Source organism: Fundulus heteroclitus, chromosome 3 (assembly GCF_011125445.2).
Source record: "Fundulus heteroclitus isolate FHET01 chromosome 3, MU-UCD_Fhet_4.1, whole genome shotgun sequence".
In the NCBI taxonomy this organism is placed as follows: Eukaryota; Metazoa; Chordata; class Actinopteri; order Cyprinodontiformes; family Fundulidae; genus Fundulus; species Fundulus heteroclitus.
In genome coordinates this window covers 24,741,071-24,760,896 of record NC_046363.1, presented here as the reverse complement: position 1 = coordinate 24,760,896, position 19,826 = coordinate 24,741,071, and the positions used below count along the sequence as shown (strand labels likewise).

General features: G+C 40.6%; 2 protein-coding genes across 2 annotated transcripts in view; both read left to right on the top strand.

Annotated features, from left to right (window-relative positions):
* The first annotated feature begins 659 nt into the window (after positions 1-659).
* LOC105928474 (regulatory subunit of type II PKA R-subunit domain containing 1) lies at positions 660-4,620 on the top strand. The gene is made up of 4 exons (XM_012865743.3): positions 660-846; positions 963-1,039; positions 2,411-2,457; positions 4,206-4,620. Exons 1-4 carry the CDS (start codon positions 760-762, stop codon positions 4,268-4,270), a joined length of 276 nt encoding a protein of 91 aa, XP_012721197.2. The 5' UTR covers positions 660-759; the 3' UTR covers positions 4,271-4,620.
* A 2,691-nt stretch (positions 4,621-7,311) lies between these two features.
* The window catches only part of otoa (otoancorin), a 39,249-nt gene continuing 26,734 nt past the window's right edge, over positions 7,312-19,826 (top strand). Inside the window, exons 1-19 of the mRNA XM_012865739.3 lie at positions 7,312-7,739; positions 8,697-8,769; positions 8,886-8,956; positions 9,212-9,233; positions 9,476-9,524; positions 9,801-9,939; positions 10,705-10,758; positions 10,852-11,045; positions 11,136-11,269; positions 12,067-12,185; positions 12,292-12,416; positions 13,034-13,139; positions 13,238-13,453; positions 13,527-13,697; positions 13,831-13,971; positions 14,524-14,573; positions 14,683-14,803; positions 14,882-15,000; positions 15,091-15,232. Of these exons, the coding sequence (XP_012721193.2) occupies positions 8,712-8,769; positions 8,886-8,956; positions 9,212-9,233; positions 9,476-9,524; positions 9,801-9,939; positions 10,705-10,758; positions 10,852-11,045; positions 11,136-11,269; positions 12,067-12,185; positions 12,292-12,416; positions 13,034-13,139; positions 13,238-13,453; positions 13,527-13,697; positions 13,831-13,971; positions 14,524-14,573; positions 14,683-14,803; positions 14,882-15,000; positions 15,091-15,232 (2,031 nt within the window). The 5' untranslated portion in view covers positions 7,312-7,739; positions 8,697-8,711. The remainder of the gene's footprint in view (positions 7,740-8,696; positions 8,770-8,885; positions 8,957-9,211; positions 9,234-9,475; positions 9,525-9,800; positions 9,940-10,704; positions 10,759-10,851; positions 11,046-11,135; positions 11,270-12,066; positions 12,186-12,291; positions 12,417-13,033; positions 13,140-13,237; positions 13,454-13,526; positions 13,698-13,830; positions 13,972-14,523; positions 14,574-14,682; positions 14,804-14,881; positions 15,001-15,090; positions 15,233-19,826) is intronic.

Sequence of the window (19,826 nt, the reverse complement as noted above, 5' to 3'; positions counted from 1 at the left end):
AGATGGACAGAAGGATCGGGTTTAATCTGCAGTAGTGCAGGCCATGCTTGTGTTTGTTGTAGCAAAAAGCTACAACATTGGGACAGATCCAGATCCCATGTTATATTACACGTGGCTTATGGCCTTTAAACATCAAATTCTCCAGAATGAGCTGAAAGGGACAGGAGAAGGGATATGCAGGTATCCCAGCTGGATCTGTGATCCCTGCAACCAAATCTCAAATAAGGGTAAGAGGATGAACTGATAAATAATTACTAATTAGTAACTAGTAATTAGTCACAATTGTGACTTTGGTTCCTTATAATTAGATATCTCATTATGCTGACATCATAGTATAATTTAGTATCACGTAATTCTAAAATACAATGTCATATCTATAAAATAGACTAATAATAATAGGTCATAATTATAAGAAAATAACTCATGAGTACGCATATAGTGTATAGAGAACATAACATATTGAATATACATTTAATTACAGTAAAAATGAATTCTAACATTCTATCTCATGATTAAGACAATTATAAACACAATGCAGAAATTATCTTCCACAGTTGTGCGCTTTTAAATTGACCTTATTTTTATTGTTGAGTCGACGCAACTACGCCCCCTCGTGGGCGTGTCGTTAAACGCGTCCGCTTCCATGGCAACGCTCTTTGTGAAACAGGTAAACGGTGGTTGTATTTTCAGTCCTGTGCAGCAACAAGAAGATGTGCCGCATTTAGAGAAATAATCAGACGCTTGTTTGGGGAGGAAGACATGGAAGAGCCTGGAAAAGATGCCCTGACGAAAGTTAACGTTAGTGTTTTAAGTCCCGAGCAGCAAGAACAACTGCGACAGTTTAAGGTAACTCTTCCTGGAGGAGGGGGAGGAAAGCTGACCGTGTGAGTGAGAGCTAAGCGAAGACTGTCGCTTTAATTGTCGGGTTTATTCCCCAAACTGCGGTTTTGTTTTTGGTTCAGATCCAGACGAGAATCAGCAACGAGAAGTACTTGAGAGCTCACCCTGAAGTGGATGAAATCGTTGGCGGATTTCTAAGGTGGGTTTATTTCCTCATTGTTTTAACAGAAAATGATTATTAACGTTTCAATTGGTCAGTGTTAACGGCTTAAAAAAAACGTTCCTTGATACAAGGATGGATTAGACTGGAAAAACTCAAAGAAAATAAAGAACGGAAGTAGTTTATTAGATTGCCTTTGATTGTTAAGTATAATAAATGTAAAGTATGACCAATTGAATCAAGTAGAGGTCAGCCAGGGTTTCTCGGCATCCCTTACCTATATCACAGAAATTAAACCACAGTTCAATTAATCTTTTATTTGTAAGAGATCAGAAAGGTATTGGTTGATATTGGATATTAGTCAGGTACTGGATAAGTGAAGATTGGTTCCTCTGTAAGTACTTGGGATGATGTTTTCCTACATGAAGTTAACACAATAATAGCCAGGCAATAATTTGGGACTCAGTAAGTGATTGTCAGACATGGTTAAGATGACAGCAGTACCAGAATATAAAATTGCTAAACTCTTTCATCCAGAGGCTTACAAAAGAGAGATTCCAATAAAATCAGTAATCACTAGGAAACAGGTTTTTGACAATTACGAGCTGTGACATCACTGGTGCAGATTTATTCACCAGTATTACTGGTTAAAGAGGCTGGGCTGTGTATACTCCTGTCCATGGTTAACTACCCATTAGTTCCTGATTAGTTGCTCTTTGTTTTCCATGTAACTAACTAGTCGTCCCCAAATAAAGTTGGGCTGTGTAACCATCAGTAAATACTGGCTAACTACTAATTATTGCGTGATTAGGTCCCAAGGCATTCCCTGTTAGTTAATAAAATTTTGTGTCCCTTATTGTAAAGTGTTGCTGTTATCCTAAGCTCCCTTTGTGGTGTCAAAAGCACCAGAGATGCAGTCAGAAATAAATGTAAGTCGTTATGCCATCTGTGGCTTGATGGGTTTAGTAGTTGTCTGGCAATCAGAAGGTTGTTGGTTTGATTCCAGCTTCCCCTTGCCAGATGCTGATGTGCCCCTGGGCAATGCACTTAACCCCAAGTTGCGATATAGTGTACAGCGCTTTGGGTGGTTAGCATGACTGGAAAAGGGCTATATAAGTTCAGTCCATTTACCATTTATTAAAGTTGTTGATCTCCTAGACTAAGTGGTCACATTTTAAAGCTTTTTTTTTCAGTTTGACATTGGCTGCAAGACAAAAATACATCAGCTTAATGTTATTTTGCTCTTTGACTACTTCAAGGCATTTATTGACAAAGTAAAGTGTGTTTTCTGTATTAAAAAAATACTTTAAATACTATAGGGTAGGAAATCTGTGGAGTGCAGGCCCTGGGTCTAAACACCAAGCTGTAGTTGTAAAAACGCTCATCTATTTTCTCCCTTTCATTTAACAGACACTTGCTATTGAAAAGACCGTCTGACATCCGTGAGTTTGCAGCAGGTAAACTATAAAATGATTATCATTGGATTATTGCTCCATCCCACTTCATCCCACTTTACATACAGTGCCTTGTAAAAGCTTTCAACCCCCTTGGCTTTTTACCTATTTAGTCCAACCTGTAATTCCAATGTTCTTTAATCTTGTTTTATGTGATGGACCTGCACAAAATATTCTGTTAGTGAATTAAAATTAGAAAAAAAAAAAACACTAGAACAAAGAATTTAAAAGAATGAAAACTGAAAATCGGTATGTGCATATGTCTCCACTCCCTTTGCTATGGAGACCCAAAAAGGTTCAAATGTAAGTAATTACCTGGAAGAAACACAAAATTAGTCAAATGAAGCCCCAATGTGTGCAATCTGTCAGATCAGCTGTCAGCATCAACACGCCTATTCAGAAAGGACCCAGTGGCTGCCGCACCACTAAGCAAAAGGCAGGAGTTCCCCAGTCAGTCAGGGACAAAGTTGTTGAGAAGTAAAAGTCAGGGGGAACTTTAAAAAAATATCCAAATCTTTAATGTTCCCCTGAAGCACCATCATCTTTAAAGGTGAAAGCACTTTGCTCCACAACAAACCTGCTAAGAGAGGGCCGCCCACCAAAACCCACAGACTGGTTCAGGAGAGCATCAATCAGAGCAGCAGCACAGAGACCAAAGGTAACCCTGGAGGAGCTGCAGAGGCTGGGGGGTCTGCCCATAGGACCACCATAAGCTGTACGCTCCATAGAGCTGCACTTTGTGAAAAAGTGGCCAGAAAAATGTATGGAGGAAGGAGCTCTGGTCAGACGAGACTAAATGGAGCTTTTTGGCAACCAAGGGAAACGCTATGTTTGGCACAAACCCAACACATCCCATCACCCCAGGAACACCACGGTGAAACATGGCGGGGGCAGCATCATGATGAGGGGATGTTTGATGGATGGTGCTAAATACAGGGATATCCTGAAGCAGAACCCGTCAATCTGCCTGTAACTTGAGACTCCGAGACGGAGGTTCACCTTCCAGCAGGACAATGAGCCGAAGCACACTGCTTAAATAGCACTCAAGTGCTTTAGGGAGGAACATTTAAATGTGTTGGAATGACCTAGTCAAAGCCCAGACCTGCGGTTACACTTGAAGGTTGCTGTTCACCAGAGAAAACCATCCAACATGAAGAAGCTGGAGCAGTTTTACCTTGAAGAATGGGGAAAGATTTCACTGGAAGGATTCAATCAGCTAGTAGAGACTTATCCAAGACAACCTGAAGTTTTCTGTTATTTTGTCCTATTTTGTAGTTTTCTTCGCAGTATTAAGATGCAGCTTTCATTTACATGTTCATGTCCATTTCACTTCCAGGCTGTGAGGCAATAAAACATAAAAAAAAAAGCCAAGGCGGACTTTATCATGGTTACATTTCTAACTTGAGTTGGATCCTAGCTGACATAAATTAAAATAACTCACACAGAGAATAAAGGTGTTCACTTGTTTTATCGGACAAACATTATTGATGCATATTATTTTTTTATATATACAGTACACTCCAGCCTGTTAAAGTTACATAAAAATGTGTAACTTCTGACATTTTTAGAAACAAACACAACTGGTTTTGTCACATGGGATGCATTGATTAAGAGACAAAATGTTGTACAGATATAAGTGATACGAATGTGTAAAATAGTATATTTAACACAGTTAAAAAGCATGATCCAAGTTGGTGGAAATTCAGCAAAGAGAATTTTTAATGCTGATAATTGTCAATAATGTTTTTCAGATCACTTCGCGTCCCTAACTGTTCCTTCTGGCTCCGTAATGAAAGGAAACAGTGAAACAGATTGAAGGACCCAACAACATCCTCCTTGTACTTTTCTAGAGACTCAGAACAATGAGTTCTAGAGCAACAACAGTGAGGAATCATCTTGTTTGTGTCCAGATGATTCATTGTCAAACTTCTACGAATGCCTCAAAGGTTCCAGCTAAAGCCTGATGGTGAAAGGAGGAGGCAGCCCCACGGGTGCTAAACCATGCGGTTTGACACTTAAGCCAAGTCTTTTTGATGTGATTCTCCAAAGTCTTAATGTTGCTTCATGTTTAGCTAATTCTATTTAATTGAGACGTTGCAACAGTTTAAATTTAGTAATGCACTTTTGTTTCATCTGCCTGCTGGTTCAAATGCAGGGTTGACTCTCAATATATATATATATATATATATATATATATATATTAAAATCTACTGTATGTTTATTTTTGTCCTTAGGTTTGAAACTGTGCTTTTACATCATATCCCAAAACTATCCGTGTCGCATAAAAGAAAATATATTCATCCTCTTTGTGCAAAAGTTGTGTTTTTCTTTATTTTGGACATGACAATATAACAGTCATATTCAATAAATTATAACATACATTTTCTAAGAGGCTTGTTTGTCAGATTAAAAGTACATTTTGAAAAAAAAATCAACTTAAACCCGGTCTTAAAAGTAATTTTCATCAAGCTTTCGTTTCTGTATGGAAATTTGTACTTTTTTATTGCAATATTCTAACCTTAAATGTTGTGTTTAATTAGCTGGAGGTGGAAAAAAATCCTAATTAACAGAAATAAAGGCTTCAAAACATAATCACTCTGTGATTATCTGTGTAACGGGTTTTCTTTAGTGAACTGAGATATTGAAAAATATTCTCATTTATTGAGTATTACTATATAATGGTGGTTATTTAAAAAGAACACATTTTCTATAGTAGATGTTTATCTGAAACTATAGTTTGTTTGTTGCTGGAATTTTTTTTAATAGGTCATGTAACATTTGTGGCTCTAAAACAACTTTTATTTAGTTGGACTTAGAGCAAAAATGGCCCATTAGATTAAATTGTCTGCAGATCCTGGTCTAGAGAGAGGGGGACACTTCACTGTCCACCAAAAGTGGGTAAAGTAGCCAGAAATTCTATATAAGAGTAGCACTACTTCAACATATTTTTAATTAAGTTAAAGTGACAAATAGTCAACTAAGAAATTACTCTAGTCTAGAACAAAGTATTTGGTAAGAAGGCTACTCAAGCACCAAGTAACTAATCATAACAACCAATTTAACATTTAAAAAAAAAAAAAATCAGTCAGGCAAAAATGTTAAGTAATGTGCACGTTCTCATATTTCAAAGACTAACATAAAAATATACAAAACATAACAATTACAAAGTAACAAATTCAGGCTGAACAAAGTTTTTCAACATAAAAAAGTGCAAAATACTTCCAATGACAATATCTACTGTTTACTGAAAACAGAGGTGATGGTTCCAAAAAAGGTTTAAAAACAAAACAACTGGACTTCTATTCTGGAGCTGAAGACGTTTCGCTTCCCATCCAGGAAGCTTTCTCAATTCAAAATGTCTGGAGTAGTGTGGAGTCCCAAGCTTTATAGACAACTTTCAAAAACGTACAACACAGCGATAGGTTTGATTCCTGCCACGTTTCACCCAAATTCACATCACCACATATGTGACCACAACATTCCCCCTGTGAGTCAGACAAACGATGAGTCTAACAACTCTCCGCTGTTGGGGAGTCCAGTTTCGGGTAAATTTGCATGTGAGTCAAAGCTCTAATGAGGCCTCGCCTGCAGGTCTGTAAAACTTGGGACTCCACACTACTCCAGACATTTTGAATTGAGAAAACTTCCTGGATGGGAAGCGAAACGCCTTCAGCCTCAGAATAGAAGTCCAGTTGTTTTATTTTTCAACCTTTTTTGGATTGATCATGACCCAGATGACTGAGAATCTTCACCAACAGAGGTGATGGTGTTTTGTCCCAGCAGCTCTTGTGAACCATCTTCTGCTGATTTGGGCCCCTTGGCGCCTTACTTAAGGGAGACCGCTTTAAACTTGGGTTTTAAAATAGACAGTGGTCAAGTCCAGCTTTTATCACGTTAGGCAGCTGGCAAAGATAAAGCCCATTCTCTTAAAACAACATTTTGAAACAGTAATTCACTCCTTTATTACAACTCAACTCGATTACTGTAATGCTTGTTACACTGGACTCAGCCAGTCCTCCCTTAAGCGTCTTCATTTGGTCCAGAACGCTGCTGATCGTCTTTTAACTGGTGTTAGGAAGAGGGAGCACATCACCCATATCCTGGCTTTCCTCCACTGGCTCCCTGTGCGTTTTAGAGTTCATTTTAAGATTATTTTATTTGTTTTTAAAAGTTTTTGCCCCATCTTACCTCTCTGAGCTGCTTCACCCATCCTCTCCTGCTCAGAGGAGACAGAGCTTTTAGTGTTGCCGCTCCTAAGTTATTAGGAGATCCCCTTTATTATCCACTTTTAAAACTCGCCTTAAGACACATTTTTATTCTTTGGTTTATGACACATGTTGAGACTTTTGCTCTTATTCCTTTTTATATTGCTATTGCAAACTTTGTTTTCCTTATTTTAAATGTTTATTGGTCGTTGTCGGCACAGCACTTTTGTCGCAGCAGCGACTAGCAGCAGTAGTAGTAGGACTACATGTTCACTTTACCTCCAAATGGCTCAGTGAGCTCAGCAGAAAGAAAACAGCGTTGACACAATGAAGCTTGTGAACAAACAAGAGGTCTCACTTTGACATACACTGTAGATGTGTCTCTCCGGTGCATTTTTGGGTAAAACAAGTCTGTTCTTTATTTATTTAAGTTACTCACGTTAGGTAGAGTAGCAACATATTTGCTATACTAGACGAGCAATACTTCTTGATGATATCCCTCAAGTAAAAGTAAAAAGTAGAGTGCAGTAAAATGTAACTGAGTAAATGTAACTAGTTACTACCCACCGTCTACAAAGAGCTGTTCAGCTGTAGCATCCTGCTGTCTCATCACCCTGTTGGCCTGGATAGAGCTTTTAGTCTATGTGTATCTCCTCTTGTTTGTTGTAGTTGAGAAACACAAATTAGGAAATGCAAAGAGGGATTAGTGGCGGGTGGAGCCCATCAATTTTCTGGCCCATGTTGTCCAGTGGTTATGACTCATTCTTACCAATTTTTGTGTTTTGAAATTCAATAATCAAAACGGTTTTACAGGTAATGAGATGATTGCTACGTCAATTTTCCAACGAGTCAATCGAGTAATAACACCACTGCAAACAAGGACTTTCTTTGCTTCCCTCTGCCCCCACCCACCCACCAAAGATCAACCACACAATGTCCCCACACCTGCTTTGAATAAGCCAGGGACAGGTAGACACCCATCCGGCCCCCAGCAGATGAGAGATAAGCGCAGGAGAGAAGCACGCACAATCTCACTTTGTCTGGTTTTCAAAGATCTACACAGAAGAAGGTGGAAAATCAGTAAGTAGCAACTCATTTACACCGACATCACCCTAGTTCTGTCAGCTCGTTGCTTTTTATTCATCCGTCTGCGGCTTTACATTATCGTTTTTTTTTTTAAGAGCTACAAAGATGTCAGCTAATCTAATTTCATGTTATTACACCTTTATGCAGAAATTGTTTAGTTCAGTTCTGGGTTTCCTTGTTTCTGTCTATACTGGTTTTAATAACATTTCTTGGAAAAATTGTCAAATTTCAAAGAGGCCAAGTTGTTCATTAAGGTATTTGCATATTTGTCTACATCCTGCTTGTAATGATGTTGTTTTGCAAAAATTCCACAATGAAGACACACATCATTTGTGGGTAGACACTAATCTTTCATTAAGAAATCAGTAAGGTCATTACTCGTTTTGAGCATCTTTTATTTAGTAGGGCATACACAATACTTGAACTCTGCTTTAAACAGGTAACGACTGTCTTTGCTATACTTTTCTCCAGTTTCCTGAGCTCATCAGATGTTGTTTAAATAAGAAGTCAAATGAAAGGAAAGCAAGCAAATACCGGGATGCAAATTTCTTGGACAGAGCCTCATCAAATCTCATAAAGAACTTAGGCATGTTTAGAGGATGGGAGAAGCTGACATAATTTCATTGTGAGCTAACAAATCTGTTGTTCGCTCTCTGTTATCCTCGATTGTCCTAAAGTCTCCCTCAGGATGAGTAACACGAGGGGTTACCAGGGAGGTATGATTGCAAAACCTCAGAGGAGGAAGTTTATCAGTAAACTGCAGGCGACTCACTTGGAGACAGGCTCCATAACAACCAGGAACTTAGAGGAAAACCTTGGGATTTATGTCATGGAATAAACGTGATGAAAGTGGAAATGTTACTGAAGGATTCTCTCTCTTATTTTGCCAGACTCTTTTGTCCTGTTATGTATCCTGAATGTTAATGTTCTTGCAATGTCATGGTCTCACAGACGAGATTTTCCCAGATGTCTCCAAATGGAAGAGCGCACTTGTTCCTGCTCATAATGGCCTGCACAGTCTTTGGTTAGTAAACAAGCCATCACAGACACTCAGTCCACTTCTTGATGGTGTAATATATGTTTTAAACACGCCATTTTGTAAGAGTTTGGAATCACAAGTTGATTTATATTGGTTTGTAGCTACTGTGTGTCCAGCTGGGCCTCCAGATGTGATGTCTGCAGATAACACTGCCTTCATCGCCAAAAAACTGGTGAGAATTCTCCTGAATCAAAAGGTTTCAGCGTGAAATCTTGTGAACAATTTTAGTTTAGTTGGTTGGTGAAAATGGAACTAAGCTTTGCTAGACATATATCATTATTATATCACATAATTACCGATGCATACGGTATTTAAAGCCCATTATGTCAAAGTTTTGATCTCCGGTTGTTCTGAATGTCGACGTACAAAATTGAATCCCTTAGCAGAAATACCCACTGAAGTTTTCTTTTTTTTTTTCTTTCATTAGATGGAGAAATGCTACGAAAAGGGTAAGGGGACCCTCGCTGTACTGTCTTATAAACGCATAAACTCAAAAAACAATGTGGCCTTTTGTGTTCACGCAGTAAAGAGAATAAAAAACTTTCCACAAATACGAATGGGACGCGCATACATAAGTGGGACAGGGACTAAATTATCGTGCAGAACGAGAATGACAATATTTGCACAGCAGGTGCTCCACTGTTTGTGTTTCCTTTGTGCAACTCATGAATGTGAAGGTTTGCTGTTACAGGATGCCCTTTGCCTAAGATGCCCATGTTGAAGACTATCTTCAATAACAGGTATTTGCATATATGATCTCTCATTTGTATCTTGTTTGCTCATGAGAGGGCTGGAATCGGTGATTTAAAATACACAGAAAACTGGTGATTGTCGGATGTTTTCAAAGAATAAAATCTCTGCAATCATATATTTTATACACATTTACTTGAAATTCATTTAAGAAAAATCTAAATATCATGAGGATGGTTTTTTTTTTTCCAGAAACATTTAGCATTGGAACCCATTTCTGCTCACCTGCCTTTTCTCTTCATTAGCAGTCTTGTTTTCTCTTCTAGTGACCTGTTAGAAGGAGGCAGAACTGCTGACCAGTCCAACAGCCTCCTGTCCACCTTCCTTGATACCCTGGATATGGTCACTGGAGCCACAGGCAAAAACTCACAGAGTTCACGCCCCGTGAATGCTGCTGAGACCAGGGTGTGAACACATCCACCAATAATAGCCCACCCAAAACTCTACTTTTTTAAATCTTTACAATAAAAGAAGTAAAACAACAAAACATAAACAGCTGAAACCACTAGGTCACATTTACATAATCTTTTTATGCTCAGTGTTGGAAAATTAAACCAGACCAATCATTTCCTCTTTTAGGTCACTTAGCATTTTGAAAATTATTAGTATTTTTTAGCAATGCCTTTAAACTCGCCCTGACTCGATATCCTTTCTCTAGCTTCTCACAACAGTTTGCTGGAGTTTTTGCCCATTTCTCCTGAGAGCAGTGGTGTAACTGGTGTACCGCGCCAAAACATTAACTTTATTGTCACTAAACCACTTTGTACTAAATTGGCGTACCTTTTAGAAGCTTACAAAGCCACAGCTTGATCAACTGGGCTCCTCACATTGTTTCAAGCCTAAGTAATTGTACTGTATGTACAGTTCTAACCTTAAATAAAGTCATAAATACATGTTTTTTAAATTCACTCTCATTTGTCTGGCATAAAAAGAAAAAAGCGATAAAAAGAAGAAAAAATATAGAAAACCAAAAGATTTCATTCTGGTAGTGCTTATTGACCTAAAACAGGAACGTTTGGCCTAATTTAATGTTGCAAAGTCAAAAAAGTTTTCTTTTTTACAGCATAACTTTCAACTGTATTCTATATATGTTTAAAGAACTGAATAATTTTTATGTTCACTGTTGATGGTTAAAACTGTTTTTCCTCCTTTCTTTTGTTGCAAAACAAGATGTGGAATTGCAGTAACCTTCCCGCTGTGATAAGGATGATGAAGAACTCCCCAGTCAGTACAGAAGAACAAAACAATATTATCTATTTAGCGATTATTGCTGGTTCCTAGTAGTCTAACCTCCTCGCTGCATGTTTATTCCCACAGGACCCATCCAGGTGCTACATGGAAGCTTTTGTGGCCCCTATGTCCTGGGCCATGGTGACGGCACAGCGTGAAGACTACTTTAACTCCAGTGACTACAGCACGCTGCTGTGGGCGTCCAAACCTGTGCTGCAAGACGTGCCCTCTGCAAGAATGAGGCTCCCTGCCAGAGTAGCCAAGCAAAACATGGGACCTATGTGAGTTTAATATAGTATAATATAATAGCTCAGTTTGCTGTCTTCTTCACGTCTGCTTTCCCTAAAACTACGACTGCCTTTTCCCTGCAGGATGAACATGCTGCAAGAAGTGTACGCCTCCATGAGCGAGGAGCAAAGGGCTGAGGTGTTCACCTGGGCCAAAGAACAAGTCCTGCAGAACAACTTCAGCTGCACAATGAGGCCATCCTCTGGTCCAAGATCAAGTAAGACTTTCTGAGCTTGATTAGAAGCCGCATTTTGGGATAAAATCCTGTTTCAAAACCACATGACCCTCCTGTCAACATCTTTTCTCGTAAATGTTCATTGATTTACATGGAGGAACTTGTTTTTTCTAAAATTACTCTCCATTCTAATGGTAAGAGAAGGGAACAAATAGAAAGAGGAAATGTGGAGAAAAAAAATGAAGAACTAAATTCCTTTTAAAATGTTCTGAAATGAATAACACCCTAAATAAGATGTCCCCCTAAACTACCCTAAAGTGGTAAACAACCAGCGGTAGAAAGATGAGGCGTATGAAGTGTATGAAGCAAATGGAAAGATGTTTCATTGAAAGTCTTAATAAATCAAAAAGTGACGGTGGAAGGTTTGGCAAGAGCACCGGTCAAAAAGCAAGTCACTGGGTGTGGCACCAAAAAAAAATGGCTCTTTTTAGCGCTGTCCTTGGTGACCAACGCATTTGCAAGTTTCAGCATGCGTGAGCATTTGCAAACGTGTTTGCATTGGGAAAATGTGTTTTTTCTTTAGAGAGAACATCAGTTAAGGAATGCATGCAAAACTTAGAGCATGTTTGGTTCCACACACCTCTTGTCTCCTTCACTGGAAATGAAGCAGCATGGAAAGTAACTTAAAAAAACCCGACTGTGCTGACAGTTAAACCACAGCCGCCAATTAGAAGGTGCAAGGTAAACACAGCTCCTGGTGTGGCAAGCCTCCGTTGCTGTTACTTTTGCTGTGTTTAAGCATGAAGTGGGCTGTGTACACCTCGCCTTTTTCCCCCCAGCGATGCTGAAACCCTGCTCACCAGCTGTGAAGTGGCTGGATTCTGAGACGCTGACCATGATGGGGCCGTTCCTCTCCAGTTCAAAGCCGGACGATTTAGATTCCTCTCCAACAGACACTGTAAGCTGGTCCGCAAACGATACATAAACACTTCTAAAACTGGGACTATCAGATATCTGTCCTTACAATGTCTGCCTCTACTGGTTCCCTTTGTTATCTCCTCCAGCTGTGTGGATTTGTCCTCTCAGGCCAGCTCAAGTCCAACAGGACCACCAAGATGAACCCCAGCCTGGGAAAGACATTCCTTCAGAAAATTCAACAGTGCCCCAAATTCTCAGAGAATGTTGATAAGTGGGTATTTATTTATTCAGTTTGAAGAAAAATTCAACTCGTTTAAATGATTGGTTTGTTTGTCCCCCCCCCAACATTATTCTTACATAAAACTTTTTCCCATCCATTTATGTTATAATGACAAACCTCCATAGATTTGACTGTGTTTTACGTTATAGACCGACACAACATAGTGCAGAATCATGACATCGGAGAAAAAGGAAGTGCTTTTCAACATTTTTAACATGTAAAACATTCAAACGTGATGTTCTAGTGACTGTCTGAGGCCAGTTGGTTGCCTTGGATGTTGTTTAGGGAATAAAAGAGACCGTGTGATATTTATCTGTTAAAATTTGTTGAAAACCTTTCCCACCCTGTTCCTTCTACTTAAAATGACCCACCGTTTTGTTTTTTTGTCTTTCAGTTCAAATCCTAATTAAAAAAAAAACATTAAAGTTTTATGTTATGATGTGTCAGACATTAAAAACCTCAACGAGGATGAATATTTTTGCAGTGTTGAGCGCTGTGGGTCCAGGAAGGATGGAGTAACTTTAGTGATGAACTAGTAATAATTTGACATTAAAGAAAGCTACATGTCTTTTGAAGCTAATGACATTGGTGCTCATGACTCTTCCCAGGCTTGGTCCTCTGGCTTGTTATTATGATGCTACAGGCTTGAATAGCGACAGCAGCAAGAAACTCCTTTCTCAGCTGGATGACTGCGACGGCCCCACAGTCTCCCAGGTATTTCTCGGTTTCTCACGCTCACCTCCTCTTCTCCAGAGAAGAGACAAGTGTGCACCTCGTCATCGTGTTGTATCCTTCTTGTCCCCTGACCAAAGCTGAAGAAGCGCCTCGTGAACAGCGTGCTGGTCGGTTCCAGCAAGGCTAAAGATCTGCGTGATCTTGGCACGAGCGTTACTTTGCTGTCACCCAAACAACTGTCCGAAGTCTCTGCAGAAAATCTCAAAGCTGTTTTTCAAAACCTGGAGTCCAACGTGAAATGGTCCAGGAGCCAACTGCGCACTCTGGTCAAGAAGCAGCTGGGAGAGAACAAGGTGATAATTTAAAGACCACAACTGCTCTTGTTCTCTTGGCCCTCGCCATGTTTCTCACTTTGTTTCCTCTCAGTGTGACGGGCTGTCAGGTCAGCAGCTGATGGAGCTCCAGTCCATCGCGGCCGGTTTGCCAAGCTGTGCTTTAAAGAATGTGAAACCGCGGGATGTCCTGAACGACACGGAAACCTTGAAGACCATCTCAAAGCAAATGAGGAAAGGGCAGCTGAAGGCCATGCTGGAAACGGTGAGTAAGGAGGAAAATAACAGCAGAAGCAATGTTACCGCACACAAGTTAGTTATTTGAAGGAGTATGAGGTTTTGCGTTGACAATGTCTTGTAGAGCTTTTCTATTCGTGTTTGTGTGTTTTTTTATGTAGCTGAGTGGCGAAGTTCCTCCCTCGGAGCTGGTGCGGAAGTTGGCCGGCCCTTTGCTTCGTAGCGTTTCTCTTAGGAATCTGGCAAAAGCAAACATCACCTCTTTGGATGAAGTGGAGAATAAAACCTGGAGTCTGCCACAGGTAAGACAGCTGGGGTTCCTACCCAGACTGAAAAAATAAACATAGAATTACATTAGTCTCCAAGTGTGGAAAATTATATGGATTTTGAGACTTTATTCCCAATCCCAGAGTCTAATTGTTCCATCCGTCAGTTCATCCATTTGTCCGTCTGTCCATCAAAGATTAAACAAATTTATATGGGGAAAAAGTACAGAATATGGTCTTAAAACACCATATCCTCCTTCTGATACCAGCCATGCAATACTATCTCTGTTTTTCTAAAACCATTTTTTTTAAATGTTGACTTAACAAGGAAACACTACGATGTGTTTGTTGTTGTTGTAACAAAATACAAATTAAGAGAAAGCTGAAAAGCTACGAACTCTGGCTGTGCATTGCATTATGCACGCTCAGTTACTTGTGATGGACGCAAGTGGCAATTTACTGTTGACGTTGCCAACTCTTCCATTTTGGATTTCATGTTACTTTTTGTCTGCTTCTTGTTAAAGAAGGTTTTAAACGGCAACTATGTGTTGACCACTCATGCCGTGGTTGTTTTTCCTGATATCTTAGGCTGCCTACCTGGCGAAGAAGATGCATGACCTGAAGAAGCTCCAGTACAGGTAAACTATAAAGTTTGGAATGGCGATAGAAGAGCGAACAGTGGTGGTGCTCTATTTCCGATTTTTTTTTTTTCCGTTTTACACGTTTACAGTTTTATTTCTGTGATAGGAGGCTGAACTCCGTCCTTCAGGGCCTAACCTGCGAGATGATGGATGAAGTTAACGGCAGCAGCGTGATGGATATGGCTCAATCCATAACGGAGACTCCACAGTGGCTTTCCAAAGTCCAGGTAGACGTTCGCTGACACTGAAACGTGTTATATTATCAGTTGCACCTAACGGCAGTGTACCTCGCCGTGTTTGTTCAGGCACAATGTGCTGCGCGAAGGTTTTTTAAGGCTTTGGAGAAAGAGAGGACGGATTACTTCCAGAACATCACCGTGCCGGAGCTTGAGAGGATCCCCACCATGCTGCTGCTTCATTTGCCGTGAGCAGACGAGGGCGTGGCTGTGTTTTTAGTCAATGTAATGTTTGTTTACTCACAGCACGGTCTGTTCTCTCGTTTCGTTCGCCGCAGGCCTTCAGCGGTGAAGCAGTTGCCCGACTCGGTGTGTCAGGTCTTCCTGGACATGATGGAGACAGCCAACCTGACCTCCCTGCCTCCGCGCGCCCCATCGCGTGCCGCACTCACAGAAAGAGCTCTGCTTTGCCTGCCTAATGTAGACACACACACACACACACACATTAATACTTCTCCAGAAAAAAAAGGACTTAAATAATTCACTTTGAGAGTCTCAACAACATTTTTGCAGCACAAACTAAGATGTGCGACGTCTCAGTGAGAGTTTCCTGTGACCTTTCAGGGGGGGAACGTGTCCACCTTGACCAGCTCAGACGTCTCGAGGCTCGGTCCGCTCTTGTGCGAGCTGAAACCCTCCACGCTGCCCCTCATGGCGCCTGAAGTGCTGAACTTCAGCCTCCGGGCCATGGCCTCCTGTGATCACATTCCTCAGCCTCACAGGGCAGAGCTGATCCGACTGGTCAAGCAGGTGTTCGGGTAGGTCCAGCTCCCGGTAAAGGCTGGAGCCGCTTCAGAGGAAAGCCGAGGCTGATGTAGGATCATTTTGTTGCCTGCAGGAATCTCTCTGATTGGCCGGCCGAGACGCTGGAATCAGTGGGCCCCCTCGCTCTGTTGGATGACACTGTAGCCTCCACTTTGCCAAATAAAGTCTGTATCTGCTGTGTTTCTTACGTTCCTTACCTTCTGCATTTACTCCTGTCTCCCTTTAACATTATGTCACTTAAAAGTAACACAAAGTATTTTCTGGACTACTCTGTGCCTTTTTTTTTTAGCCTTGGATGAAGGATGTTCTTGTTTTCCTGAAGCCGCGCCTCACCCAGATTTCAGATGCGCTTAAAAAGAAGATCTTTGATCTCACCGTCGCCGCCACCGCATCAAGCCCGGCACGTAAAAGGCGAGCAGGTGAGGAGCAGATATTTCTAGGCTCTGACTGATGTGTGGCATGCCCTGGAAAACACAGCTAATTTTGTTCTTCTACGTAACTTTTGACCAAGCTCTGCCAATAGTTTTACCTTTTACGGAGGACAGTGGATCCTTAGGACCAGAACTGAAAACCACTGTCTTTGATGAAGAGTTAGATTTTTTATTGATTTTTTATTCAAGCCTCTTCTGTCCTTGTTTGGAATCTTTTGGTCTTTTTTTTTATCATTTCACCTGCGCAAAGTCTGTTGTGGATGTAAGAATTAACGAAACATTGTTTCAGTTCTTTCCCTGTAAAAGTGGTTTTCTAGATTTTAGACTTCTTCAGTAATAAGCAGCACAGGGTTGGATTCCTGGTGCACTTCCATTCCTCTCTCAGCCACCTAATTGCTAGGCACATTCAAAAAGAATTACATATCAAATAGCCTAAAATTTCTAGTTTTAACAACAGACGTTATCGTTCTGGCTTTCCGAATTGTTTTTGAATTCCTGAGAGTTCAAAGTCGTAGTTTTAGTTTATCACCCATACTGCTGTGAAATGACTAAATCAATTTGTTCAGGCCTGTTTTTCAATCTTAAGGCACTTTCAAAAAAATGTGTTTATAATTCTTATTGTCTTAAATTGATATTATGGTTGTTTCTAAATAGAGATAAACTTATTAAACTGGTGTATATTTTCCTAAAAACGATAGGTCAAGACGTCAAGCCTTTCCCATTAAACTCAGGCAGGCAAAGGCCTTAACTAACCTTCAACTTACTATTAGATTTTCGTTTCTGTCAAAGTTTTTGTTATATTTTATACCGAAAAAACCTTTATTAGCTTTCTGTTTCTGACAAACTTCCCTCACCCCCCATGTAAAGCAATCTCTCAAAATAAATGTTGATAAATGAAATTCAACATTCAGTAATTAACCGGGGTTTGCTCCTCTCTGTTTGTGTTTCCCAGTCGCTGGGGATTCTTCCAGCAATCTTACAGAACCCACACAAGCAGTTATTGAAGAGCTGGGACTGAACAATGTGTTCTGGACTCCAACGAAGCTGCAACAGATGTCCAGCAGCACATTCCTGGCTACCTTAGACGTGCTCGGGTCGGTCCCTGGTTACAGCTCGGACCAGCTGAGAGTGCTCTATAAAAAGGCAGTAGAGGTAGAGTCATCCAAATGATCTTGTTCAATAAAGGGAGGAATGGTTCTGTGACTTAATTCTAAATTTAAAAAGAAAATCATCTTATTTTAATTCTTATTTTTAGTAATAGTTAAGCTTCTTTACATTTGAACCAGTAATGATACAGATGGTGCATTATTTCCATTAATAGAAGGAATCCTAAATATCATCACTTGTTTAAAGTTTAGTTGGGTACAATCATGGCTCACTGTGTTCAAGTGAAATCTGCTTGTGTTGATTCACTTCAGGCATTTGGCCCTGTGTTAAGAATGAATGAGACCGTCGTCGTTCAGCTGGGCTGCATAATGCAGAGCTTCTCCAACTCCGAGCTGGAAATGCTTCCCCTGTCGCTGGACGGCCTGGACGACGTGGCCGCCTGTGGCTGGAACCATTCACAGGTGGGTTGCAGAAACCGCTCGGCTCGACCGCGACAAGCACGCCACAGTACTCATCGCAAACACAACTCGTGTCCCAATAGTTGTCTTCGGTGTGGAAGGGCGTCGCCAAATATAACAACCTGACAGCGGCGCTGCTGGGATCTGCAGAGATGGTCCAGCTGGGCCGGGTCGTCTGCGGCCTGAACTCCAGCGAGATTGGTCAGCTCAGGGTGGCGGCCTTCAGGTCTGTGGAGCTGCCAAGCCATTTCATTCATTACACTTTAAATAATAATTAAAGAAAAAAAAAGATTTTCAGTTCTGTGACGAGAGTTTGTGTTGTGATGTTGTTTTGTACTGAGAGGGAGCGTGACTTGTTGCTCGTGGACTGAGGGTGTTGTCTGGGGTTGATGGGGTAATGCGGGTCCTCTCCTCACAGCGACGCAGTGGGCTCCATGGATGGTCTTCAGTGTCCCGCTGAGGTCTTACGGCAGCTGAAAGACGTTGCTGTGTCTGCCTTTGGAGTTCCCAGCAACTGGACTCAGGCTCAGGTTTCTGACCTGAACTACATCATCGGTAAAATTGCTTAATCTACGTGCTAACCAATCAAAAGTCCACACAGCTCAATTGTTACCTGTTGGTTTTGTCTCCATCAGCCGGTTTGAACGCAACTGAAATGGCCTCCCTGAGCCCCTCTGTCTTCCCCTTCATCAGCAAGAGCTGCATTCCCCAAATTGCTCCGGAAAACTTTGCCGTGAGTAATTTCAGCCGACCGGCTCTCCTTACTTACAGCAGCTGTGAGCTAAGACCAGTCATGGACTCAAGCACTACGATCAAACTTAAAGGAAAACTAAAATAGACTAACTGCATTTCAAAAACGGAACTAAAAATAAGTAAAAAATTTCTTAAAATGAGTGCATCTGTCCTTGATTTGAGCAGGTAAATAAGATTATCTGCCAGTGGAATAAGATTTTTGCACTTAAAATAGGAACAACTCATCACCATCATCTTATTTCAAATGCAGGATGTCTAATTATCTTATTTTAGGGGTCAAAATATTCATTCCATTGGCAGATGTTCTTATTTACCTGCTCAAATTATTTTTAGGTCCGTTTTTGCAGTGTGAGGTTCAGAAGTTTAAAATCTTGATACTCCAGAAACGTAATGTTAGTTCAGTAAGTCAAGGTCACCAAAGACTTTTTTTTCATTAATTTTCACTCAGATTACTTCTCTTTATTATTGAATCTGAGTAAACGTTGAGCTTTACTTCCAAAAAAAGTAAAAAACAAAGCAACTGGACTTGTTTTATGTAGTTGAAGACGTTTCGCTTCCTCTCGCCTTCTTGTCTTCCTAACGTCTTCCTAACGTCTTCAACTACGGAAAACAAGTCCAGTTGCTTTGTTTTTTTTTACTTTTTTTGGAATGACCATGACCTGGATGACTGAGAATCTTCACCAGCATGTTGAGCCTTCCTGTTTTGGCCCTTCAGGCCCTCTCCGTCACTCAGCTGGCGGCCCTCGGCCCCGACAACGCCGCCATGGTGACCGGCGACCAGCGAGGAGCTCTGACAGAGTTACAGCTGAGCGTTCTTGAAAGGGCCACCACTGGTGCCCAGGAGGAGCAGACGCAGGCCCAGCCCACCAAGTCAGGTAAGAAACAGAGGAATCCTTTCTTGTCCCGCAGCGGGGAAATCCAGGAGCATCAGCACCAAGGAAGGGAAAACAAACACTGTTCAGTTATTAAAACTTTTATCCTCCGACAACGTGTACTGCAAAAATAGAACTAAAAATAAGAAAAATCTTCTTGAAATGAGAGTATTTTCCTTGATTTGAGCATGTAAATAAGATTATTTGCCAATGGAATAAGATTTTTGCACTTAAAATAGGAACAATTCATCTCCATCATCTTAATTCAAGTGCTGTGTATCTAATTATCTTATTTTAGGGGTAAAAATACTAATTCCATTGGTAGATAATCTTATTTACCTGCTCAAATCAAGGGCAAATACATTCATTTCAAGAAAATTCTACTTATTTTTAGTTCTCTTTTTGCAGTCTGAAATGTGCTACTGAGCATGGTTGCCCTGAAAGTGTACAGTATGTGTAGTATTATTGTGTTTAGATCCCTGACAAAAATAAAAAGAAGTATTTAGTGACTTTTATTTGATCAGATAGTGTTGCTAACACGAAACTCAGAGATTATAGCTGTTAGATGAAAACGCTTCCTGATACTGGGTACAGGCGGTGTTTACCGCTGATCATTGTTTTCAGGTTA